Genomic DNA, 21757 nt, shown 5'->3' on the forward strand with positions numbered 1-21757 from the left:
ACATTGTCAACGTTGCGAGAACTGTCAGCAGCAAGGGCATCATCATGTGATCACATCTCACATCAACGGAGGTGACTGCAGATTCTGTGTATTACTTCGCCATTGTGCATAGCTTACAAATGTGTGTCAATAAGAGTTGCAATAGTAGGGACTCACACAGCTGCAGCACCACAATGTGTGAAGATTGCTGTTTCATATTGAAGCATTAAACATAGGCCTTTGAGCGGCCTTACCATGTCAGTACAACTGATGTACAGACATTACAGCCACTGCCTACAAGCAAGCAGTATCTTGTGTGGAAGTCTCAATAGACAAGGTTGTGATAACAGGTTTACTGTCTTTAACCAGTTTATGGAGGAATATCGTACATTACTGCATCCATATACAAACATACCAGAATTTGATGTACATAATTGTTTTTACACACACTCTAAAAGTTACTATTCACAGAGAGAAAACTATGAGAAAAAGAATTAAATTAAATATTTTCTTGCTATTCACAAGTTATGAATTATTTTAACATGCATACTTTTAAAGTCCACACTTGAAGTGCTTGAAAATAATTACTAAATACTACAACCTGATATCTTCATCTGAGTCTGAGTCAGCGAAACCCATGTCGCCATCATCATTGTCTTTGACTATATGTTTATCCTCCTCCTCCCCAAATTGACCATCCCCCTGCCCCCCCTCTCCACTGCCTCTGCCCCCTACAGCTCCTGCAAGCACCTGATCCTCCTGGTCCTGGTCCTCCCAGGATGAGCGTGCTTGCACCTGTTTAAGTACTCGCTGTGCCAGACTTTGTATGGCCTTGTAGGGGCGAGTGTCAGCCTGGATGCTTTCCAACAAACCAATTCCACACTCTTTCTCTAGCAAGCTGCAGTACTTGTCAGCTGAAAGCACACACACACATAACATGGCTTGTACAACAGCAAAAATATGACATTAGTCAGCTTGGTCAGGTCAAGCAGAACAATTGAAACATAGACCGACAGACAGTCTTTATTGACTCAAGCCATAGGTTGCTTCCAGCCTTTACATAGCTAGTTATGATACGCTGACATTTCTCTGCATTTATAACTGAGTGTCCCAGGGTAAAAATAAATCCCTACACACTAATATAGATGTGAAAGAGAACCTTACACTTCTGCTGACAAATGGTTACTTATAATATTAAATTATTATACTTATCTATAACATGTGTCTTATTCAAATCACACATGCATTTCAATCAAGACTACTGCTGTACATAAGGGCTTGTGCACTTGCTCGTAACAGCTGAATAGTCTCACTACAACTGTGTTACCTGAATAGTCTCACTACAGCTGTGTCAGCTGGATAGTCTCACTACAACTGTGTCACCTGGATAGTCTCACAACAACTGTGTCAGCTGGATAGTCTCACTACAGCTGTGTCAGCTGGATAGTCTCACAACAACTGTGTCACCTGGATAGTCTCACTACAACTGTGTCGGCTGGATAGTCTCACAACAACTGTGTCACCTGGATAGTCTCACTACAGCTGTGTCACCTGGATAGTCTCACTACAACTGTGTTGCCAGGAAAGTCTCACTACAACTGTGTCACCTGGATAGTCTCACTACAACTGTGTCAGCTGGATAGTCTCACTTCAACTGTGTCAGCTGGATCATCTCACTACAGCTGTGTGAGCTGGATAGTCTCACTACAGCTGTATCAGCTGGATAGTCTCACTATAGCTGTCAACTGGATAGTCTCACTTTAACTGTGTCACCTGGATAATCTCACTACAGCTGTGTCACCTGGATAGTCTCACTACAACTGTGTCACCTGGATAGTCTAACTACAAATGTGTCACCTGGATAGTCTCACTACAGCTGTGTCACCTGGATAGTCTCACTACAACTGTGTCAGCTGGATCATCTCCCTACAGCTGTGTGAGCTGGGTAGTCTCACTACAGCTGTATCAGCTGGATAGTCTCACTTTAGCTGTCAACTGGATAGTCTCACTACAACTGTGTCACCTGGATAATCTCACTATAGCTGTGTCACCTGGATAGTCTCACTACAACTGTGTCACCTGGATAGTCTAACTACAAATGTGTCACCTGGATAGTCTCACTACAGCTGTGTCACCTGGATAGTCTCACTACAACTGTGTCACCTGGATAGTCTAACTACAAATGTGTCACCTGGATAGTCTAACTACAATTGTGTCACCTGGATAGTCTCACTACAACTGAGTCAGCTGGATGATCTCACTACAACTGTGTCACCTGGTTAGTCTCACTACAGCTGTGTCACCTGGATAGTCTCACTTCAACTGTGTCACCTGGATCATCTTACTACAGCTGTGTCACCTGGATAGTCTCGCTACAGCTGTGTCACTTGGATAGTCTCACTACAACTGTGTCACCTGGATAATCTTACTACAACTGTGTCACCTGGATATTCTCAATACAAGTGTGTCACCTGGATGATCTCACTACAAATGTGTCACCCGGATAGTCTCACTACCATTGTGTCAGCTGGATAGTCTCACTACAGCTGTGTCGCCTGGATAGTCTCATTACAGCTGTGTCAGCTGGATAGTCTCACTACAGCTGTGTCACCTGGATAGTCTCACTTCAACTGTGTCAGCTGGATCATCTTACTACAGCTGTGTCACCTGGATAGTCTCGCTACAGCTGTGTCACCTGGATAGTCTCACTTCAACTGTGTCACCTGGATAGTCTAACTACAACTGTGTCACCTGGATAGTCTCACTACAACTGTGTCACCTGGATAGTCTCACTTCAACTGTGTCAGCTGGATAGTTTCACTACCGCTGTGTCAGCTGCATAGTCTCACTACAACTGTGTCGCCTGGATAGTCTCACTACAACTGTGTCACCTGGATAGTCTCACGACAACTTTGTCACCTGGATAGTCTCACTACAGCTGTGTCACCTGGATAGTCTCACTACAGCTGTGTCACCTGGATAATCTCACTTCAACTGTGTCACCTGGATAGTCTCACTACAGCTGTGTCACCTGGATAGTCTCACTACAGCTGTGTCACCTGGATAATCTCACTTCAACTGTGTCACCTGGATAGTCTCACTTCAACTGTGTCACATGGATAGTCTCTCTTCAACTGTGTCAGCTGGATAGTCTCACTTCAACTGTGTCACCTGGATAGTCTCACTACAGCTGTGTCAGCTGGATAGTCTCACTACAACTGTGTCACCTGGATAGTATCACTACAACTGTGTCACCTGGATAGTCTAACTACAAATGTGTCACCTGGATAGTCTAACTACAATTGTGTCACCTGGATAGTCTCACTACAACTGAGTCAGCTGGATGATCTCACTACAACTGTGTCACCTGGTTAGTCTCACTACAGCTGTGTCACCTGGATAGTCTCACTTCAACTGTGTCACCTGGATCATCTTACTACAGCTGTGTCACCTGGATAGTCTCGCTACAGCTGTGTCACTTGGATAGTCTCACTACAACTGTGTCACCTGGATAATCTTACTACAACTGTGTCACCTGGATATTCTCAATACAAGTGTGTCACCTGGATGATCTCACTACAAATGTGTCACCCGGATAGTCTCACTACCATTGTGTCAGCTGGATAGTCTCACTACAGCTGTGTCGCCTGGATAGTCTCATTACAGCTGTGTCAGCTGGATAGTCTCACTACAGCTGTGTCACCTGGATAGTCTCACTTCAACTGTGTCAGCTGGATCATCTTACTACAGCTGTGTCACCTGGATAGTCTCGCTACAGCTGTGTCACCTGGATAGTCTCACTTCAACTGTGTCACCTGGATAGTCTAACTACAACTGTGTCACCTGGATAGTCTCACTACAACTGTGTCACCTGGATAGTCTCACTTCAACTGTGTCAGCTGGATAGTTTCACTACCGCTGTGTCAGCTGCATAGTCTCACTACAACTGTGTCACCTGGATAGTCTCACTACAACTGTGTCACCTGGATAGTCTCACGACAACTTTGTCACCTGGATAGTCTCACTACAGCTGTGTCACCTGGATAGTCTCACTACAGCTGTGTCACCTGGATAATCTCACTTCAACTGTGTCACCTGGATAGTCTCACTACAGCTGTGTCACCTGGATAGTCTCACTACAGCTGTGTCACCTGGATAATCTCACTTCAACTGTGTCACCTGGATAGTCTCACTACAACTGTGTCACATGGATAGTCTCTCTTCAACTGTGTCAGCTGGATAGTCTCACTTCAACTGTGTCACCTGGATAGTCTCACTACAGCTGTGTCACCTGGATAGTCTCACTACAACTGTGTCACCTGGATAGTATCACTACAACTGTGTCACCTGGATAGTCTCACTTCAACTGTGTCACCTGAATAGTCTCACTTCAACTGTGTCACCTGGATAGTCTCACTACAAGTGTGTCACCTGGATAGTCTCACTACAACTGTGTCACCTGGATAGTCTCACTTCAACTTCGACTATCCTCCTGACACAGTTGTAGTGGCACTGGATAGCCTCAATACATAGGGTCAACCCAGGAGCACAGAATTTCAGAGGACAGCTAAAATCGGTATACCTACTTAGTATATTTGTACTTACGACAGAAACCACAGAGATTGCATAAAGCCCACACGGCCCAGTGTTGTACTTCAGGGGTGGCAAATATTGTCAACAGACGCAGAATGGGTTGGAAAGACCTGTTGAATAGAAAACGTCATAAGCAGTGTGACTTCATAGAGAGGCCCATGCCTCAAAGCAAAGTGAAGGTGTTTCCCCATGTGGAGAAGATGTACTAAATTTAATCTGACTTAAAAATGTTGGAACATGAACATAATACAATACTTAGTGTAAGACTTGAGAGTAATGCAACCTTAGATATAATATACAAGGGCAACACATCACATAAACCCAGTAAGAATTGCCAACGCAGAATTCAATGTTAAATCCTTGACAGTGGGTCACTATGGCCTCCTACTGATTGTCATCATTTATACATACATAACAGCAGAAGATGGTTACAATAGTAGACATGTTCTTCGCCAAGAACTCTGGGTTCAAACCCCAGGTGGCATTCAACCCCCAAAATACTAGAATTTGTACTTAACTAAGAAATCAGTATCAGATAGTTGTCAGCAGTGAAATAGAAATATAGGGTAGACGGAGACATAAAGCCCATGTTCTGTTTCCCCATCATAGAACTTCCAATTTGTGGTACAAAGATGTCACTTCCAGTTTCAAGACGTTGTTCACTGTTTATGACCTGTTCACTGGTTCATCTACTGCTACATCAACTGGTTCATCTACTGGTGCATCTACTGGTGCATCTACTGGTTCCCCTACGGGTACATCTACTGGTGCATCTACTGGTGCATCTACTGATTCTTCTACTGGTGCATCTACTCGTTCACCTACTGCTACATCTACTGGTTCACCTACTGGTGCATCTACTGGTTCCCCTACGGGTACATCTACTGGTGCATCTACGGGTACATCTACTGGTGCACCTACTGATTCTTCTACTGGTGCATCTACTGGTTCACCTACTGCTACATCTACTGGTTCCCCTACTGGTTAGTCTACTGATTCTGGGTCATCTGCTTGTCCATCTACTGGTACACCTACTGGTTCACCTACTGGTGTATCTACTGGTTCATCTACTGATCCATTGACTGATTCATTGACTGGTTCATCTGCTGATTTGTCTCCTGGTTCAGCTACTGGTTCATCTACTGGTCCATCTACTGGTTCATATACTGGTTTATCTGCTGGTACATCTACTAGTACATTGACTGGTTCACCTACTGGTTCATCTACTGATCCATTGACTGATTCGTTGACTGGTAAATCTACTGGTCCATCTACTGGGTCATCTACTGGTTTGTCTACTGGTACATCTACTGGTACACCTTCTGGTTCCCCTACGGGTACATCTAGATAGTCATCTACTGGTTTATGTACTGATTCTTATACTGGTACATCTACTGATTCTTCTACTGGTTCCCCCTACTGGTACATCTACTGGTTCACCTACTGGTGCATCTACTGGTTCACCTACTGCTACATCTACTGGTTCACCTACTGGTGCATCTACTGGTTCACCTACTGCTACATCTACTGGTTCACCTACTGGTGCATCTACTGGTTCCCCTACGGGTACATCTACTGGTGCATCTACTGGTTTACCTACTGGTACATCTACTAGTACATCTACTGGTTCACCTACTAGTTCACCTACTGGTTCACCTACTAGTTCACCTACTGGTTCATTGACTGATTCATTTTCTGGGTCATCTGCTTGTCCATCTACTGGTACACCTACTGGTACATCTACTGGTACAACTACTGGTTCATCTACTGGTTCATCTACTGGTACATCTACTGGTTCACCTACTGGTGTATCTACTGGTTCATCTACTGATCCATTGACTGATTCATTGACTGGCTCATCTACTGGTTCATCCGCTGATTTGTCTGCTGGTTCAGCTACTGGTTCACCTACTGGTTCATCTACTGGTCCATCTACTGGTTCATCTACTGGTTCATCTACTGGTTAATCTGCTGGTTCATTGACTGGTTCACCTACTGGTTCATCTACTGGTTCATCTACTGATCCATTGACTGATTCATTGACTGGTCCATCTACTGGTCCATCTACTGGTTTGTCTACTGGTTTGTCTACTGGTACACCTTCTGGTTCCCCTATGGGTACATCTACTGGTTCATCTACTGATTCTTCTACTGGTACATCTACTGATTCTTCTACTGATTCATCTACTGGTGCATCTACTGGTCCATCTACTGGTTTATCTACTGGTTCACCTACTGGTTCATCTACTCATTCTTCTACTGATGCATCTACTGGTACATCTACTAGTACATCTACTGGTTCATCTACTGGTTCATCTACTGATACATCTACTGGTTCACCTACTGGTGTATCTACTGGTTCATCTACTGATCCATTGACTGATTCATTGACTGGCTCATCTACTGGTTCATCCGCTGATTTGTCTGCTGGTTCAGCTACTGGTTCACCTACTGGTTCATCTACTGGTCCATCTACTGGTTCATCTACTGGTTAATCTGCTGGTACATTGACTGGTTCACCTACTGGTTCATCTACTGGTTCATCTACTGATCCATTGACTGATTCATTGACTGGTTCATCTACTGGTCCATCTACTGGTCCATCTACTGGTTCATCTACTGGTTTGTCTACTGGTACACCTTCTGGTTCCCCTATGGGTACATATACTGGTTCATCTACTGATTCTTCTACTGGTACACCTACTGATTCTTCTACTGATTCATCTACTGGTGCATCTACTGGTCCATCTACTGGTTTATCTACTGGTTCATCTACTGATTCTTCTACTGATGCATCTACTGGTACATCTACTAGTACATCTACTGGTTCATCGACTGATTCATTGACTGATTCATTGACTGGTGGATCTACTGGTGGATCTACTGGTTCATCTACGGGTTCATCTACTGATTCATCTACTGTATCAATGACTGGTGTATCTACTGGTTCATCTACTGATTCATTGACTGGTGTATCTACTGGTTCACCTACTGGTTCATCTACTGGTTCATCTACTGATTCATCTACTGATTCATTGACTGGTGTATCTACTGATTCATCTACTGATTCATCTACTGATTCATTGACTGGTGTATCTACTGGTTCATCAACTAGTTCATCTACTGATTCATTGACTGATTCATTGACTGGTTTGTCTGCTGGTTCACCTACAGGTGCATTTTTTGAATAGCAGAACAAAAATGAGACGCACCTGTAGTTGATGTTGCGTCGGGCACGGATGTCCCATCTGTTGATGGCACCCACCATTCTCTGTAGAACTTCCTGCCGTGAAGGTTGACTCACCAGCCATGTTTCCTCCTGGTCCGACGCCAGGTGAGCCAACACACCTGCAGCATTGTAGCTGACTTCAATGCCATCACTTGTCGAGTCCAGCAGATCACTACAAGAAGAGACCACAGCTAGAACAACTCAGCACTTCACAACCATACATCTAACCACAGTACTTCACTACCATACCTCTCACCACAGTACTTCACTACCATACATCCACAGTACTTCACTACCACACATTTCACCACAGTACTTCACTACCATACATTTCACCACAGTACTTCACTACAATACATCTCAGCACAGTACTCCACTACCATACATCTCACCACAGTACTTCACTACCATAAATCTCACCACAGTACTTCACTACCATACATCTCACCACAGTACTTCACTACCATACATCTCACCACAGTACTTCACTACCATAAATCTCACCACAGTACTTCACTACCATACATCTCACCACAGTACTTCACTACCATACATCTCACTACAGTACTTCACTACCATACATCCAACTACAATACTTCACTACACTCCATAGATCCCACTACAGCACTTCACTAGACTCTGTACATCCCACTACAGTACTTTACTACACTCCATACATCCAACAACAGTACTTCACTACACTCCGTACATCCCACTACAGTACTTCACTACACTCTGTACATCCCACTACATACTTCACTACACTCCGTACATCCCACTACAGTACTTCACTACACTCTGTACATCCCACTACAGTACTTCACTACACTCCGTACATCCCACTACAGTACTTCACTACTCTCTGTACATCCCACTACATACTTCACTACACTCTGTACATCCCACTACAGTACTTCACTACACTCCGTATATCCCACTACAGTACTTCACTACACTCTGTACATCCCACTACAGTACTTCACTACACTCTGTACATCCCACAAGGCAAATGTGTGATGAGATGTCCCATGTTCCTCCAGTTTCTCCGGCTGGTCAAGTCACTGTAGGATGTCAGAGGTGAAGGACACATTTGTTTCTGCCACCAACAAGCAGCAGTCAGACAGCCTAGTGGCAACCCTAAACTGTATACATCTCAATCAATACAAGGATGTAGTTTATTAACAAAGACAATTAGGGGGTTCCTACATCCAAGCAGCTCACTACAGACTAATGTACTGTGCTGAAATGTTTGTTTGTAGTATTCTGATGTTGCTACTGATTCCAGTACCTGAAGACCTGGACATATTCTGTCACCATCAGCCGAGGACGCAACTCCTTCACTTCTGCTATGTTGCCCTGTAACATACAACCATGGCCACCACTGCCTCACTGACCAACAAATCTGCAGTAGCAGAAATCAAGCAATAGTTATCATTGGTGTATAATTCTAAGAATACTATCTTTCTTACATCATAGCCAATATTCTTGCAAATTGGTCAACATCACACTAAAACAATTCCACAGTCATCGTCTTCAGTGTCAGCCATCCTAATCAGTCGTTAGGATCCTGCATATTGTACTAAATACTCCTTTCTTGTGTGTGCTAAGCCCAACACTAGCATTTGCTTCAGTTATTGAGCATATGTATTTGTTTGTCTTAAAAACATTACCAAAGTATCTTAGGTTATCAACTAAAAGACTAATATAACATATAACTAAACAACAGATGTTCATTAGGTTTTTGAAACCTAAACTTAATTAAAAAGTATAATTTTCAAAACCTCAACATGCAACTCAACATAATTTTTTAATTTGAAGTTTACACGATATACGGCTTTTCCATTGGACGAGAGGTCGCCCGCTTCATCATAGCGAACTTGACGTACATAAGTGTATGAACAACACAATTTGACGTTCATACGTTTTTCACGAGACCGTGTTCTTGAAATGACGTAAACACTGATGGACTACTTCCACATTCCTGGGGAAACCCCTGGGATTTCCCTAGCACGAAAACACACATAAGCATTTTTTCTGATCATTTAGAAACTTTTATCTTGGTCTCACCCATTCAGTATACATTGAGAAACGTAAGAGAGCTCTACTGCACGATTGTTTACGAATTTCCTCGCTCCGGCCTATCCTAATGAACAAACGATGAAATGCACATCTAAACTATCGTAGTGTCGACTCGATCCGTGCCAAGGCTGACATTGACCGTCTCCAGCAATCTATGAATTTACCTTAGTGTCTTTTTGACGCATCTTTATTCACCTTTCAATGATCGGCCAGTTGATCATGTAACCGCCACACGTTCATTAACAACTTCGGAAATCTCTCCCGTCACGTTTATCGTGTCGGCCATTTTGACGTCTTGTACTTGATGTAAATATATTACGACGCGCTGTCATTGTGACTGACTTACTGAGGTAGTTCTTTACAGACCTTTCTCATCTAATGAGGATATGATTTGAACACATGTGCTGCTTAAGATGTTTCTGAAGAGCAAGTTGTGCATCCATATGCCCATGTCACCTCTCTTTTTGAGGAACCATTTTACTCCTGCGCATAATATTCAAATTTCATTTTTCCAAAATATTGAACCCGCTAGAGGGGCGTGCGCATTATACATTGGTGGGCACTATACTCAAGAAAATAAATGAAATACATGGGTGGATACAGCTTTTTTGAAAAGGGGGGGGGGGTGCACAATTACGATCTATTTATTGTCTTTGGTGGTAATTTATACAGAAATAAAGATTTTTTTCGAAATAAAAAGGGGGGGGGGGGGGGGGGTCCGCCCATGAAATACGTTTAACAGTATTGCTGACAATTTGCTATAACAGTAAATAAACACCTTATATCTTCTTCAACTGTACTTGTCACATCTTTTAGATAGCAGAAAGACATCAACTTGGCTTAGCTTGTACCAGTAAACACTATATCGTGATACGTATCGTATCGCGACCCTCCCGTATCGTTACACCTCTAGCAGTCACGTTATACTCAAATGAACTCACACAAAGTGAGGGTCAATTCTTAAGTGTACTTGTGCCCTCACACCATCATGTATTAGCCTCCCACTATTACCACTAGCTAAGCATAACATTGGCTAGGACTATAGCCTCCCACTATTATCACTAGCTAAGCATAACACTGGCTAGGACTATAGCCTCCCACTATTATCACTAGCTAAGCATAACATTGGCTAGGACTATAGCCTCCCACTATTATCACTAGCTAGGCATAACATTGGCTAGGACTATAGCCTCCCACTATTATCACTAGCAGCATAACATTGGCTAGGACTATAGCCTCCCACTATTATCACTAGCTAAGCATAACATTGGCTAGGACTATAGCCTCCCACTATTATCACTAGCTAAGCATAACATTGGCTAGGACTATAGCCTCCCACTATTATCACTAGCTAAGCATAACATTGGCTAGGACTATAGCCTCCCACTATTATCACTAGCTAAGCATAACATTGGCTAGGACTATAGCCTCCCACTATTATCACTAGCTAAGCATTACATTGGCTAGGACTATAGCCTCCCACTATTATCACTAGCTAAGCATTACATTGGCTAGGACTATAGCCTCCCACTATTATCACTAGCTAAGCATTACATTGGCTAGGACTATAGCCTCCCACTATTATCACTAGCTAAGCATAACATTGGCTAAGACTATAGCCTCCCACTATTATCACTAGCCAAGCATAACATTGGCTAGGACTATAGCCTCCCACTATTATCACTAGCTAAGCATAACATTGGCTAGGACTATAGCCTCCCACTATTATCACTAGCTAAGCATTACATTGGCTAGGACTATAGCCTCCCACTATTATCACTAGCTAAGCATTACATTGGCTAGGACTATAGCCTCCCACTATTATCACTAGCTAAGCATAACATTGGCTAGGACTATAGCCTCCCACTATTATCACTAGCCAAGCATAACATTGGCTAGGACTATAGCCTCCCACTATTATCACTAGCTAAGCATAACATTGGCTAGGACTATAGCCTCCCACTATTATCACTAGCTAAGCATAACATTGGCTAGGACTATAGCCTCCCACTATTATCACTAGCTAAGCATAACATTGGCTAGGACTATAGCCTCCCACTATTATCACTAGCCAAGCATAACATTGGCTAGGACTATAGCCTCCCACTATTATCACTAGCCAAGCATAACATTGGCGAGGACTATAGCCTCCCACTATTATCACTAGCTAAGCATAACATTGGCTAGGACTATAGCCTCCCACTATTATCACTAGCTAAGCATAACATTGGCTAGGACTATAGCCTCCCACTATTATCACTAGCTAAGCATAACATTGGCTAGGACTATAGCCTCCCACTATTATCACTAGCCAAGCATAACATTGGCTAGGACTATAGCCTCCCACTATTATCACTAGCTAAGCATAACATTGGCTAGGACTATAGCCTCCCACTATTACCACTAGCAGCATAACATTGGCTAGGACTATAGCCTCCCACTATTATCACTAGCTAAGCATTACATTGGCTAGGACTATAGCCTCCCACTATTATCACTAGCTAAGCATAACATTGGCTAGGACTATGTTTTGCTTCTCCCTCTGTTATCACTGTTACATGATAGGCATTATGACGCCACAAATACTACTGTTGTGCATCACTTAGGACTACATATATACATTGTACTATTCTGGCGTCAAAATTATGCAGGTAGTATTTTTAAGTCATGCTCAGTTTGCATAGCTTTCTTTGACAATAATATTGGCTATGATGTCATAGAGGTAAGGTATTCAAAGGAAATTTTCCATTTTCACCATCAGCTCAGTATCATTTTACTACTCAAGTCACAAATACCAAAAATTGCACTTTACAAAATGTTTGGAAAAAAAACCCAACAGGCACTACTAAAATGCATTCTCAGGAGTACTCCAACAATAAATAACATTACTACCCATTCATGGCTACTGACTTCACTGTTATGATGTTCACATATGGTTACCAGTGTTCATGGACCCTAATTTTAAAGCCTTGTGAGAGATATTTGCCTCACTCACCATCAGTCCCATCATGTTGCGAAGCAGTTCAGCATGGTCCTTGAACTTCTGCAAAGAGATAAGAACAATTACAATGTCAAACTAAGGTCAATATACAACTTAGGGCAAAACAAATTTGTGTGCTACTGTTCATTACATTATATTACTTCCATACCTTGACCTTAATCAAAACAACATTGTAAGTGGCAGGACTGTGGCAGGACTGTCCAAGTAAAAGGGTTCCAGTCACTGGCAGCTAATGATGCAACTGTGTTGACCTTGACCCAGGACTTAATTAGAACAAACCTAATATCCTAAAGAAGGTCTTTACTAAGAGTAATTATAAATGCATTAATACTGTGAATTAATACTAGTGGATACTAGTAAATCTATAAACATGACAGTGATCTTCTAACCACAGGTCACAATAATATTATGTAGGTCCATTGTAGAGTATCCTCTTTTGTCAATATTTGCACCACATTCAAGAGAGAGTATGATAGAATTACACTACACAATTACCTCAAAGGTGACCCTGACCTTTGACAAAAATGCAATTGATGTATGATGGGATAGGATTTGCACAGAAAGTTGATGTTTACACAGCCTAAAGTGTATTTTCAGAGAACTTAGAACACAAACTTCAAATTAAGGTCAAAATTCAAAATGTCACAAAACACATGGAACATGTCTTGATGCCCAATACTACCCAAACATGTCACAAATGTCATTGTATTTAAACAAAAATGACAGAAAAAAACTAAAATATTTTTCGTCAATACGCTGCTGTGGAGGATTAGAACCACCTACCAAACATCTTAAACAAATTGGTAGAAACAAGGATATATATGAAGTTTCACCTTAATTGGTCCAGTGGTTTCCATGGAGATTACACTACAGCACAGAAAATTCCAGTTTGAGAGAATTTAGATGCATGGTCAAATAAAGCTCAAGATTTAAAATACTTACAAAACAGAACAGGTGTGTTGAGCCCAACTACTAACAACACATATGCCTAATGTCTGCCCATTTTGAAATAAAGATGGCTGAGTAATGGTCAACAGAAGTTTCAGTATTCAATATGGCTGAAATACAAAGGTGCAATCAAGGTCTACATTTATAGTATCATGAACAATAGAAAATATATGTTGAGCTCCACTACTAACTACCGGTACACATGTACCAAATTTAATGAGTAATGGCCAAAGGACTGTTTTTCAATATGGCTGCGATGACAGCCATATTGAAATCTGATTTGAATACCTTGAACAGATTGGGTGTGTTCATTGGTAGAAGCAAACATGTAAAGTCTCCTTTTCATTGTTCCAGTCACAAGGGATTGCCTTTCAAGATGGTGAAGTGAGGTGAAGTAGGGTAACGTTGTGCTCCAGAATAATATTGTAGTTACATAGTGAAGCGTGCATGCATGCTTTTGCTAAGGTATGAATCGAAAAAGTGATGAGCAAACCATATAAATCCACATAGCGTGACAAAAGTTTGCACTTTGGTTTGTCAATTCATACATTAATGATCTGAAACGATACACGGTCAATCCTCACAATATACTTTCACAACAACAACCTATGTTCTCAACAACAGTTTACTAACAGATTCATATGATGACAACAACAAACATTCCATGCATAGCATCACATTTTGTGACATGACATAAATCAGGTGACTGCTTCATTTAATGAGATAAAGTGGTACACCTCCTGCATCAGTAGCCATCTAACAGAGTAGCATCCAACAGTGTTCCAAGAACCTCTCAAAGAAGGTGTAGAATCAGAACAAAAAACACTAAACAACATCAACTCACACAGCATCTATACGAAGGGAAACAACTCCCACTTGAACTATGATTACCTGCCCTTGAGTGGATGGTTATCATGATTAACAACATTTCTGACGTGAAATCTCTTAGGTGTTCTCAGTGAAACACCCAGTTTAACCCAATGAATGTCACTGTGTGAGTAGGAAGCAGGTTACTAGCATGAGAATTTCCTCAACTAGCACTGGGATTCCCTGACTTTCCATTGTGGTGAAAGCAGTCTGTCTCCGAGGGGGTGTCATATTGAGGCATGCAGCGCTGCTTCGGTGACCCCGATTGTTAGACCAAGGGCCTTGACCTTTGACCACAGGAATTACACAACCACTCTTTATGGTCACGCAGCAAAGATAGGGGACTTATGTATCTGATGATTCAATATTTTGTGGTTGAATCCTTGGAAACAGATATAAGAAACAAACACATTAAGGTTTGCACAAATCTGTCATATCCATACATTGAAGTACACTTTACATGTCCTAACAATAGGATGGCAACCCACCTCCAGACAGCTCAAGAACAGTCCCATCCCATCTTTGTCCATGAACCTTTCACAGTTTGCGGCAGTCTCATCTGTAACACACCCAAAGGCAGAATAAACCAGCCCATACTGCAACTTTCTCTAAGCTACCCTTCTATACTTTGGAGTGTCTTAAACTATTACTGCCAGTGTGTTATAAAATATGTTGTTGTTTTTATGTCTGCTTTCAAAGTATCACTGATATGTGCACTAGAAGCTGAATTATTCAAACAGATGCACACTGTGGAAACAGATCTGTTGTTGTCACAGGGAAGTTGTGTTGCAACTGTCAGACTGAGCAGGTGTCTTCTGAGTGAAATCTTCTGTGTAAGGGACAACTCTCAGGGTTTTACTCTGAACCAGTGCATGTAGTTCATCAGCAGTATTCGGGCAACTGTTATTTGTTTTCCAAATCAGATAACTAAGTTAACACAGCTCCACACTTACAACTCAACACAGCAATAATCAATGTGAAATTGATTGTCTTTTATAGTGTAATACTGGTGAGGGTCTAGGAAATTGATTGTCTTTTATAGTGTAATACTGTTGAGGGTCTGGGAAATTGATTGTCTTTTATAGTGTAATACTGGTGAGGGTCTGGGAAATTGATTGTCTTTTATAGTGTAATACTGGTGAGGGTCTGGGAAATTGATTGTCTTTTATAGTGTAATACTGGTGACGGTCTGGTAAATTGATTGTCTTTTATAGTGTAATACTGTTGAGGGTCTGGGAAATTGATTGTCTTTTATAGTGTAATACTGTTGAGGGTCTGGGAAATTGATTGTCTTTTATAGTGTAATACTGGTGAGGGTCTGGGAAATTGATTGTCTTTTATAGTGTAATATTGGTGACGGTCTGGGAAATTGATTGTCTTTTATAGTGTAATACTGGTGAGGGTCTTGGAAATTGATTGTCTTTTATAGTGTAATACTGGTGAGGGTCTGGGAAATTGATTGTCTTTTATAGTGTAATACTGGTGAGGGTCTGGGAAATTGATTGTCTTTTATAGTGTAATACTGGTGAGGGTCTGGGAAATTGATTGTCTTTTATAGTGTAATACTGGTGAGGGTCTTGGAAATTGATTGTCTTTTATAGTGTAATACTGGTGAGGGTCTGGGAAATTGATTGTCTTTTATAGTGTAATACTGGTGAGGGTCTGGGAAATTGATTGTCTTTTATAGTGTAATACTGGTGAGGGTCTGGGAAATTGATTGTCTTTTATAGTGTAATACTGGTGAGGGTCTTGGAAATTGATTGTCTTTTATAGTGTAATACTGGTGAGGGTCTGGGAAATTGATTGTCTTTTATAGTGTAATACTGGTGAGGGTCTGGGAGTCGCCTGGTAGCTTCTGCCCTTCTGTTGTCGACACTCACTACAACGTTACATCAGGCTTCTGTTGTCGACACTCACTACAACGTTACATCAGGCTTCTGTTGTCGACACTCACTACAACGTTACATCAGGCTTCTGTTGTCGACACTCACTACAACGTTACATCAGGCTTCTGTTGTTGACACTCACTACAACGTTACATCAGGCTTCTGTTGTTCTGTCTTACCTGTGACATTCCACATGGTGCTCCAGGCTACCTCCATCACATCATCACACACATCAGCCAGGAGCTTGCGTCTAATGATGCTCAACATCGTCTGTGGCAAAAATATGTTTATTACTAAAATATATGTCCTCAATTCTGTCCTAATCAGTCATACTGACACTCATGACTAGGCTGAGAAACACCATGTCATATACAGTTACAACAGTAGGAAGCTGACACTGCTCTCTCACCACAAGAGCATAAATTATAACAAAGTAAACTGATTCAGCAAAGTGTATATATTTCTTATATAAGTGACTTGACTATATCCACTTGACTTCCCTACCTCAATAGCTCCTAGACTGCCCACAATCTCTTTCTCCCTGCCATCCACTTGACTTCCCTACCTCTGTAGCTCCTAGACTGCCCACAATCTCTTTCACTCTGCCATCCACTTGACTTCCCTACCCCTATAGCTCCTAGACTGCCCACAATCTCTTTCTCTCTGCCATCCACTTGACTTCCCTACCACAATAGCTCCTACACTGCCCACAGTCTCTTTCACTCTGCCATCCACTTGACTTCCCTACCTCAATAGCTCCTAGACTGCCCACAATCTCTTTCTCTCTGCCATCCACTTGACTTCCCTACCTCTGTAGCACTAACTGCCCACAATCTCTTACACTCTGCCATCCACTTGACTTCCCTACCTCTATAGCACCTAGACTGCCCACAATCTCTTTCTCTCTGCCATCCACTTGACTTCACTACCTCTGTAGCACCTAGACTGCCCACAATCTATTTCTCTCTTCCATCCACTTGACTTCCCTACCTGTATAGTTCCTAGACTGCCCACAATCTCTTTCACTCTCCCATCAAATGGACTTCCCTACCTGTATAGCTCCTAGACTGCCCACAATCTCTTTCTCTCTGCCATCCACTTGACTTCCCTACCTCTGTAGCACCTAGACTGCCCACAATCTCTTTCTCTCTGCCATCCACTTGACTTCCCTACCTCTGTAGCACAAACTGCCCACAATCTCTTTCTCTCTGCCATCAACTTGACTTCCCTACCTCTGTAGCACAGGCTGCCCACAATCTCTTTCACTCTGCAATCCACTTGACTTTCCTATCACTGTAGCACAAACTGCCCACAATCTCTTTCACTCTGCCATCCACTTGACTTCCCTACCTCTATAGCTACTAGACTGCCCACAATCTCTTTCACTCTGCCATCCACTTGACTTCCCTACCTCTGTAGCACAAACCGCCCACAATCTCTTTCTCTCTGTCATCCACTTGACTTCCCTATCTCTGTAGCACAGGCTGCCCCCAATCTCTTTCACTCAGCAATCCACTTGACTTCACTACCTCTGTAGCACAGGCTGCTCACAATCTCTTTCTCTCTGCCATCCACTTGACCTCCCTACCTCTATAGCACCTAGACTGCCCACAATCTCTTTCTCTCTGCCATCCACTTGACTTCCCTACCTCTGTAGCACCTAGACTGCCCACAATCTATTTCTCTCTGCCATCCACTTGACTTCCCTATCTGTATAGTTCCTAGACTGCCCACAATCTCTTTCACTTTGCCATCCACTTGACTTCCCTACCTCTATAGCACCTAGACTGCCCACAATCTTTCTCCCTGCCATCCACTTGACTTCCCTACCTCTATAGCTCCTAGACTGCCCACAATCTCTTTCACTCTGCCATCCACTTGACTTCCCTACCTCTATAGCACCTAGACTGCCCACAATCTCTTTCACTCTGCCGTCAAATGGATTTCCCTACCTCTATAGCTCCTAGACTGCCCACAATCTCTTTCTCCCTGCCATCCACTTGACTTCCCTACCTCTATCTATAGCACCTAGACTGCCCACAATCTCTTTCACTCTGCCATCAAATGGATTTCCCTACCTCAATAGCTCCTACACTGCCCACAATCTCTTTCACTCTGCCATCCACTTGACTTCACTACCTCTGTAGCACCTAGACTGCCCACAATCTCTTTCTCTCTGTCATCAACTTGACTTCACTACCTCTGTAGCACCTAGACTGCCCACAATCTCTTTCTCTCTGCCATCCACTTGACTTCCCTACCTCTGTAGCACAAACTGCCCACAACCTCTTTCTCTCTGCCATCAACTTGACTTCCCTACCTCTGTAGCACAGGCTGCCCACAATCTCTTTCACTCTGCCATCCACTTGACTTTCCTATCACTGTAGCACAAACTGCCCACAATCTCTTTCACTCTGCCATCCACTTGACTTCCCTACCTCTATAGCTCCTAGACTGCCCACAATCTCTTTCACTCTGCCATCCACTTGACTTCCCTACCTCTGTAGCACAAACCGCCCACAATCTCTTTCTCTCTGTCATCCACTTGACTTCCCTATCTCTGTAGCACAAGCTGCCCCCAATCTCTTTCACTCAGCAATCCACTTGACTTCCCTACCTCTGTAGCACCTAGACTGCCCACAATCTATTTCTCTCTGCCATCCACTTGACTTCCCTACCTCTGTAGCACCTAGACTGCCCACAATCTATTTCTCTCTGCCATCCACTTGACTTCCCTACCTGTATAGTTCCTAGACTGCCCACAATCTCTTTCACTCTGCCATCAAATGGACTTCCCTACCTGTATAGCTCCTAGACTGCCCACAATCTCTTTCTCTCTGCCATCCACTTGACTTCCCTACCTCTATAGCTCCTAGACTGCCCACAATCTCTTTCACTCTGCCATCCACTTGACTTCCCTACCTCTATAGCACCTAGACTGCCCACAATCTCTTTCACTCTGCCATCAAATGGATTTCCCTACCTCTATAGCTCCTAGACTGCCCACAATCTCTTTCTCTCTGCCATCAACTTGACATGCCAAGCAGTTGAGGAGGAAGATACCAATGCGATGACTGTAGTCATCTCGTTGAGCTCGCTCTAACATCCGCAGTAGAAAGTTAACCAGCTTCTCATAGCAGTACATCTGGTGTGCAGAAACAACAATACCACCGCAAAAGTCATGATCTTGTTACATACTCTACAAAATAAAAATCTATCCACCAAGTCATGTCAAATGTCAAAGTGGAGAATCATATCTCCTCCATTGTATACCTGTCACGCATAACAGTACTGCCATCTGAACATTTGCCAGGGCTTTACCCCTGTGTGAGAGGTATGCATTACAGTATTGCCATCTGAACATTTGCCAGGGCTTTACCCCTGTGTGAGAGGTATGCATTACAGTATGGCCATCTGAACATTTGCCAGGGCTTTACCCCTGTGTGAGAGGTATGCATTACAGTATGGCCATCTGAACATTTGCCAGGGCTTTACCCCTGTGTGAGAGGTATGCATTACAGTATTGCCATCTGAACATTTGCCAGGGCTTTACCCCTGTGTGAGAGGTATGCATTACAGTATTGCCATCTGAACATTTGCCAGGGCTTTACCCCTGTGTGAGAGGCATGCATGACAATATTGTCATCTGAACATTTGCCAGGGCTTTACCCCTGTGTGAGAGGTATGCATTACAGTATTGTCATCTGAACATTTGCCAGGGCTTTACCCCTGTGTGAGAGGTATGCATTACAGTATTGCCACCTGAACATTTGCCAGGGCTTTACCCCTGTGTGAGAGGTATGCATTACAGTATTGCCATCTGAACATTTGCCAGGGCTTTACCCGTGTGAGAGGTATGCATTACAGTATTGCCATCTGAACATTTGCCAGGGCTTTACCCCTGTGTGAGAGGTATGCATTACAGTATTGCCATCTGAACATTTGCCAGGGCTTTACCCGTGTGAGAGGTATGCATGACAGTACTCACCACATCATGAGGGATGTTGAAGATTGACAGAGTCAGGCATCCATTTCTCAACATCTGTGCAACAACATAGTGTATGAGTTTATCAGATATGCCTGGATATGTGCAAAACATAGTGAAGAAATAAATCAGACATATCTCAATATTTGAACAAGGTGCAGTATTAATATATCAGATATATCTCAATATCTGAACAAGGTGCAGTAAGAATATATCAGACATATCTCAATATTTGAACAAGGTGAACTAAGAATATATCAGACATATCTCAATATCTGAACAAGGTGCAGTATGAATATATCAGATATATCTCAATATCTAAACAAGGTGCAGTATGAATATATCAGATATATCTCAATATCTCAACAAGGTGCAGTAAGAATATATCAGATATATCTCAATATTTGAACAAGGTGCAGTAAGAATATATCAGATATATCTCAATATCTGAACAAGGTGCAGTATGAATATATCAGACATATCTCAATATTTGAACAAGGTGCAGTATGAATATATCAGATATATCTCAATATCTAAACAACATGAACAAGGTGCAGTAAGAATATATCAGACATATCTCAATATCTAAAAAGGTGCAGTATTAATATATCAGATATATCTCAATATCTGAACAAGGTGCAGTATGAATATATCAGATATATCTCAATATCTAAACAAGGTGCAGTAAGAATATATCAGACATATCTCGATATCTAAAAAAGGTGCAGTATTAATATATCAGATATATCTCAATATCTGAACAAGGTGCAGTATGAATATATCAGATATATCTCAATATCTAAAAAAGGTGCAGTATTAATATATCAGATATATCTCAATATCTGAACAAGGTGCAGTATGAATATATCAGATATATCTCAATATCTAAAAAAGGTGCAGTATTAATATATCAGATATATCTCAATATCTGAACAAGGTGCAGTATGAATATATCAGATATATCTCAATATCTAAAAAAGGTGCAGTATTAATATATCAGATATATCTCAATATCTGAACAAGGTGCAGTATGAATATATCAGATATATCTCAATATCTAAAAAAGGTGCAGTATTAATATATCAGATATATCTCAATATCTGAACAAGGTGCAGTATGAATATATCAGATATATCTCAATATCTAAAAAAGGTGCAGTATTAATATATCAGATATATCTCAATATCTGA

General features: G+C 42.0%; 1 protein-coding gene across 3 annotated transcripts in view; it reads right to left on the reverse strand.

Moving 5' to 3' along the window:
- Positions 1-313: 313 nt before the first annotated feature.
- LOC139459489 (protein zer-1 homolog) overlaps positions 314-21757 on the reverse strand; it is a 42695-nt gene continuing 21251 nt past the window's right edge. For all 3 annotated transcript variants that reach the window (XM_071240937.1, XM_071240939.1, XM_071240938.1), the window contains exons 9-17: positions 20571-20624; positions 19566-19727; positions 16762-16852; positions 15185-15255; positions 12876-12923; positions 9090-9157; positions 7785-7973; positions 4585-4682; positions 314-893 (exon numbers count right to left, since the gene is read on the reverse strand). In XM_071240937.1, coding sequence (XP_071097038.1) covers positions 574-893; positions 4585-4682; positions 7785-7973; positions 9090-9157; positions 12876-12923; positions 15185-15255; positions 16762-16852; positions 19566-19727; positions 20571-20624 — 1101 coding nt within the window. In that variant the 3' untranslated portion in view covers positions 314-573. The remainder of the gene's footprint in view (positions 894-4584; positions 4683-7784; positions 7974-9089; positions 9158-12875; positions 12924-15184; positions 15256-16761; positions 16853-19565; positions 19728-20570; positions 20625-21757) is intronic.

The sequence above is a fragment of the Haliotis cracherodii genome, unplaced genomic scaffold (assembly GCF_022045235.1).
Source record: "Haliotis cracherodii isolate W230 unplaced genomic scaffold, xgHalCrac1.p SCAF_13, whole genome shotgun sequence".
Taxonomy (NCBI): Eukaryota; Metazoa; Mollusca; class Gastropoda; order Lepetellida; family Haliotidae; genus Haliotis; species Haliotis cracherodii.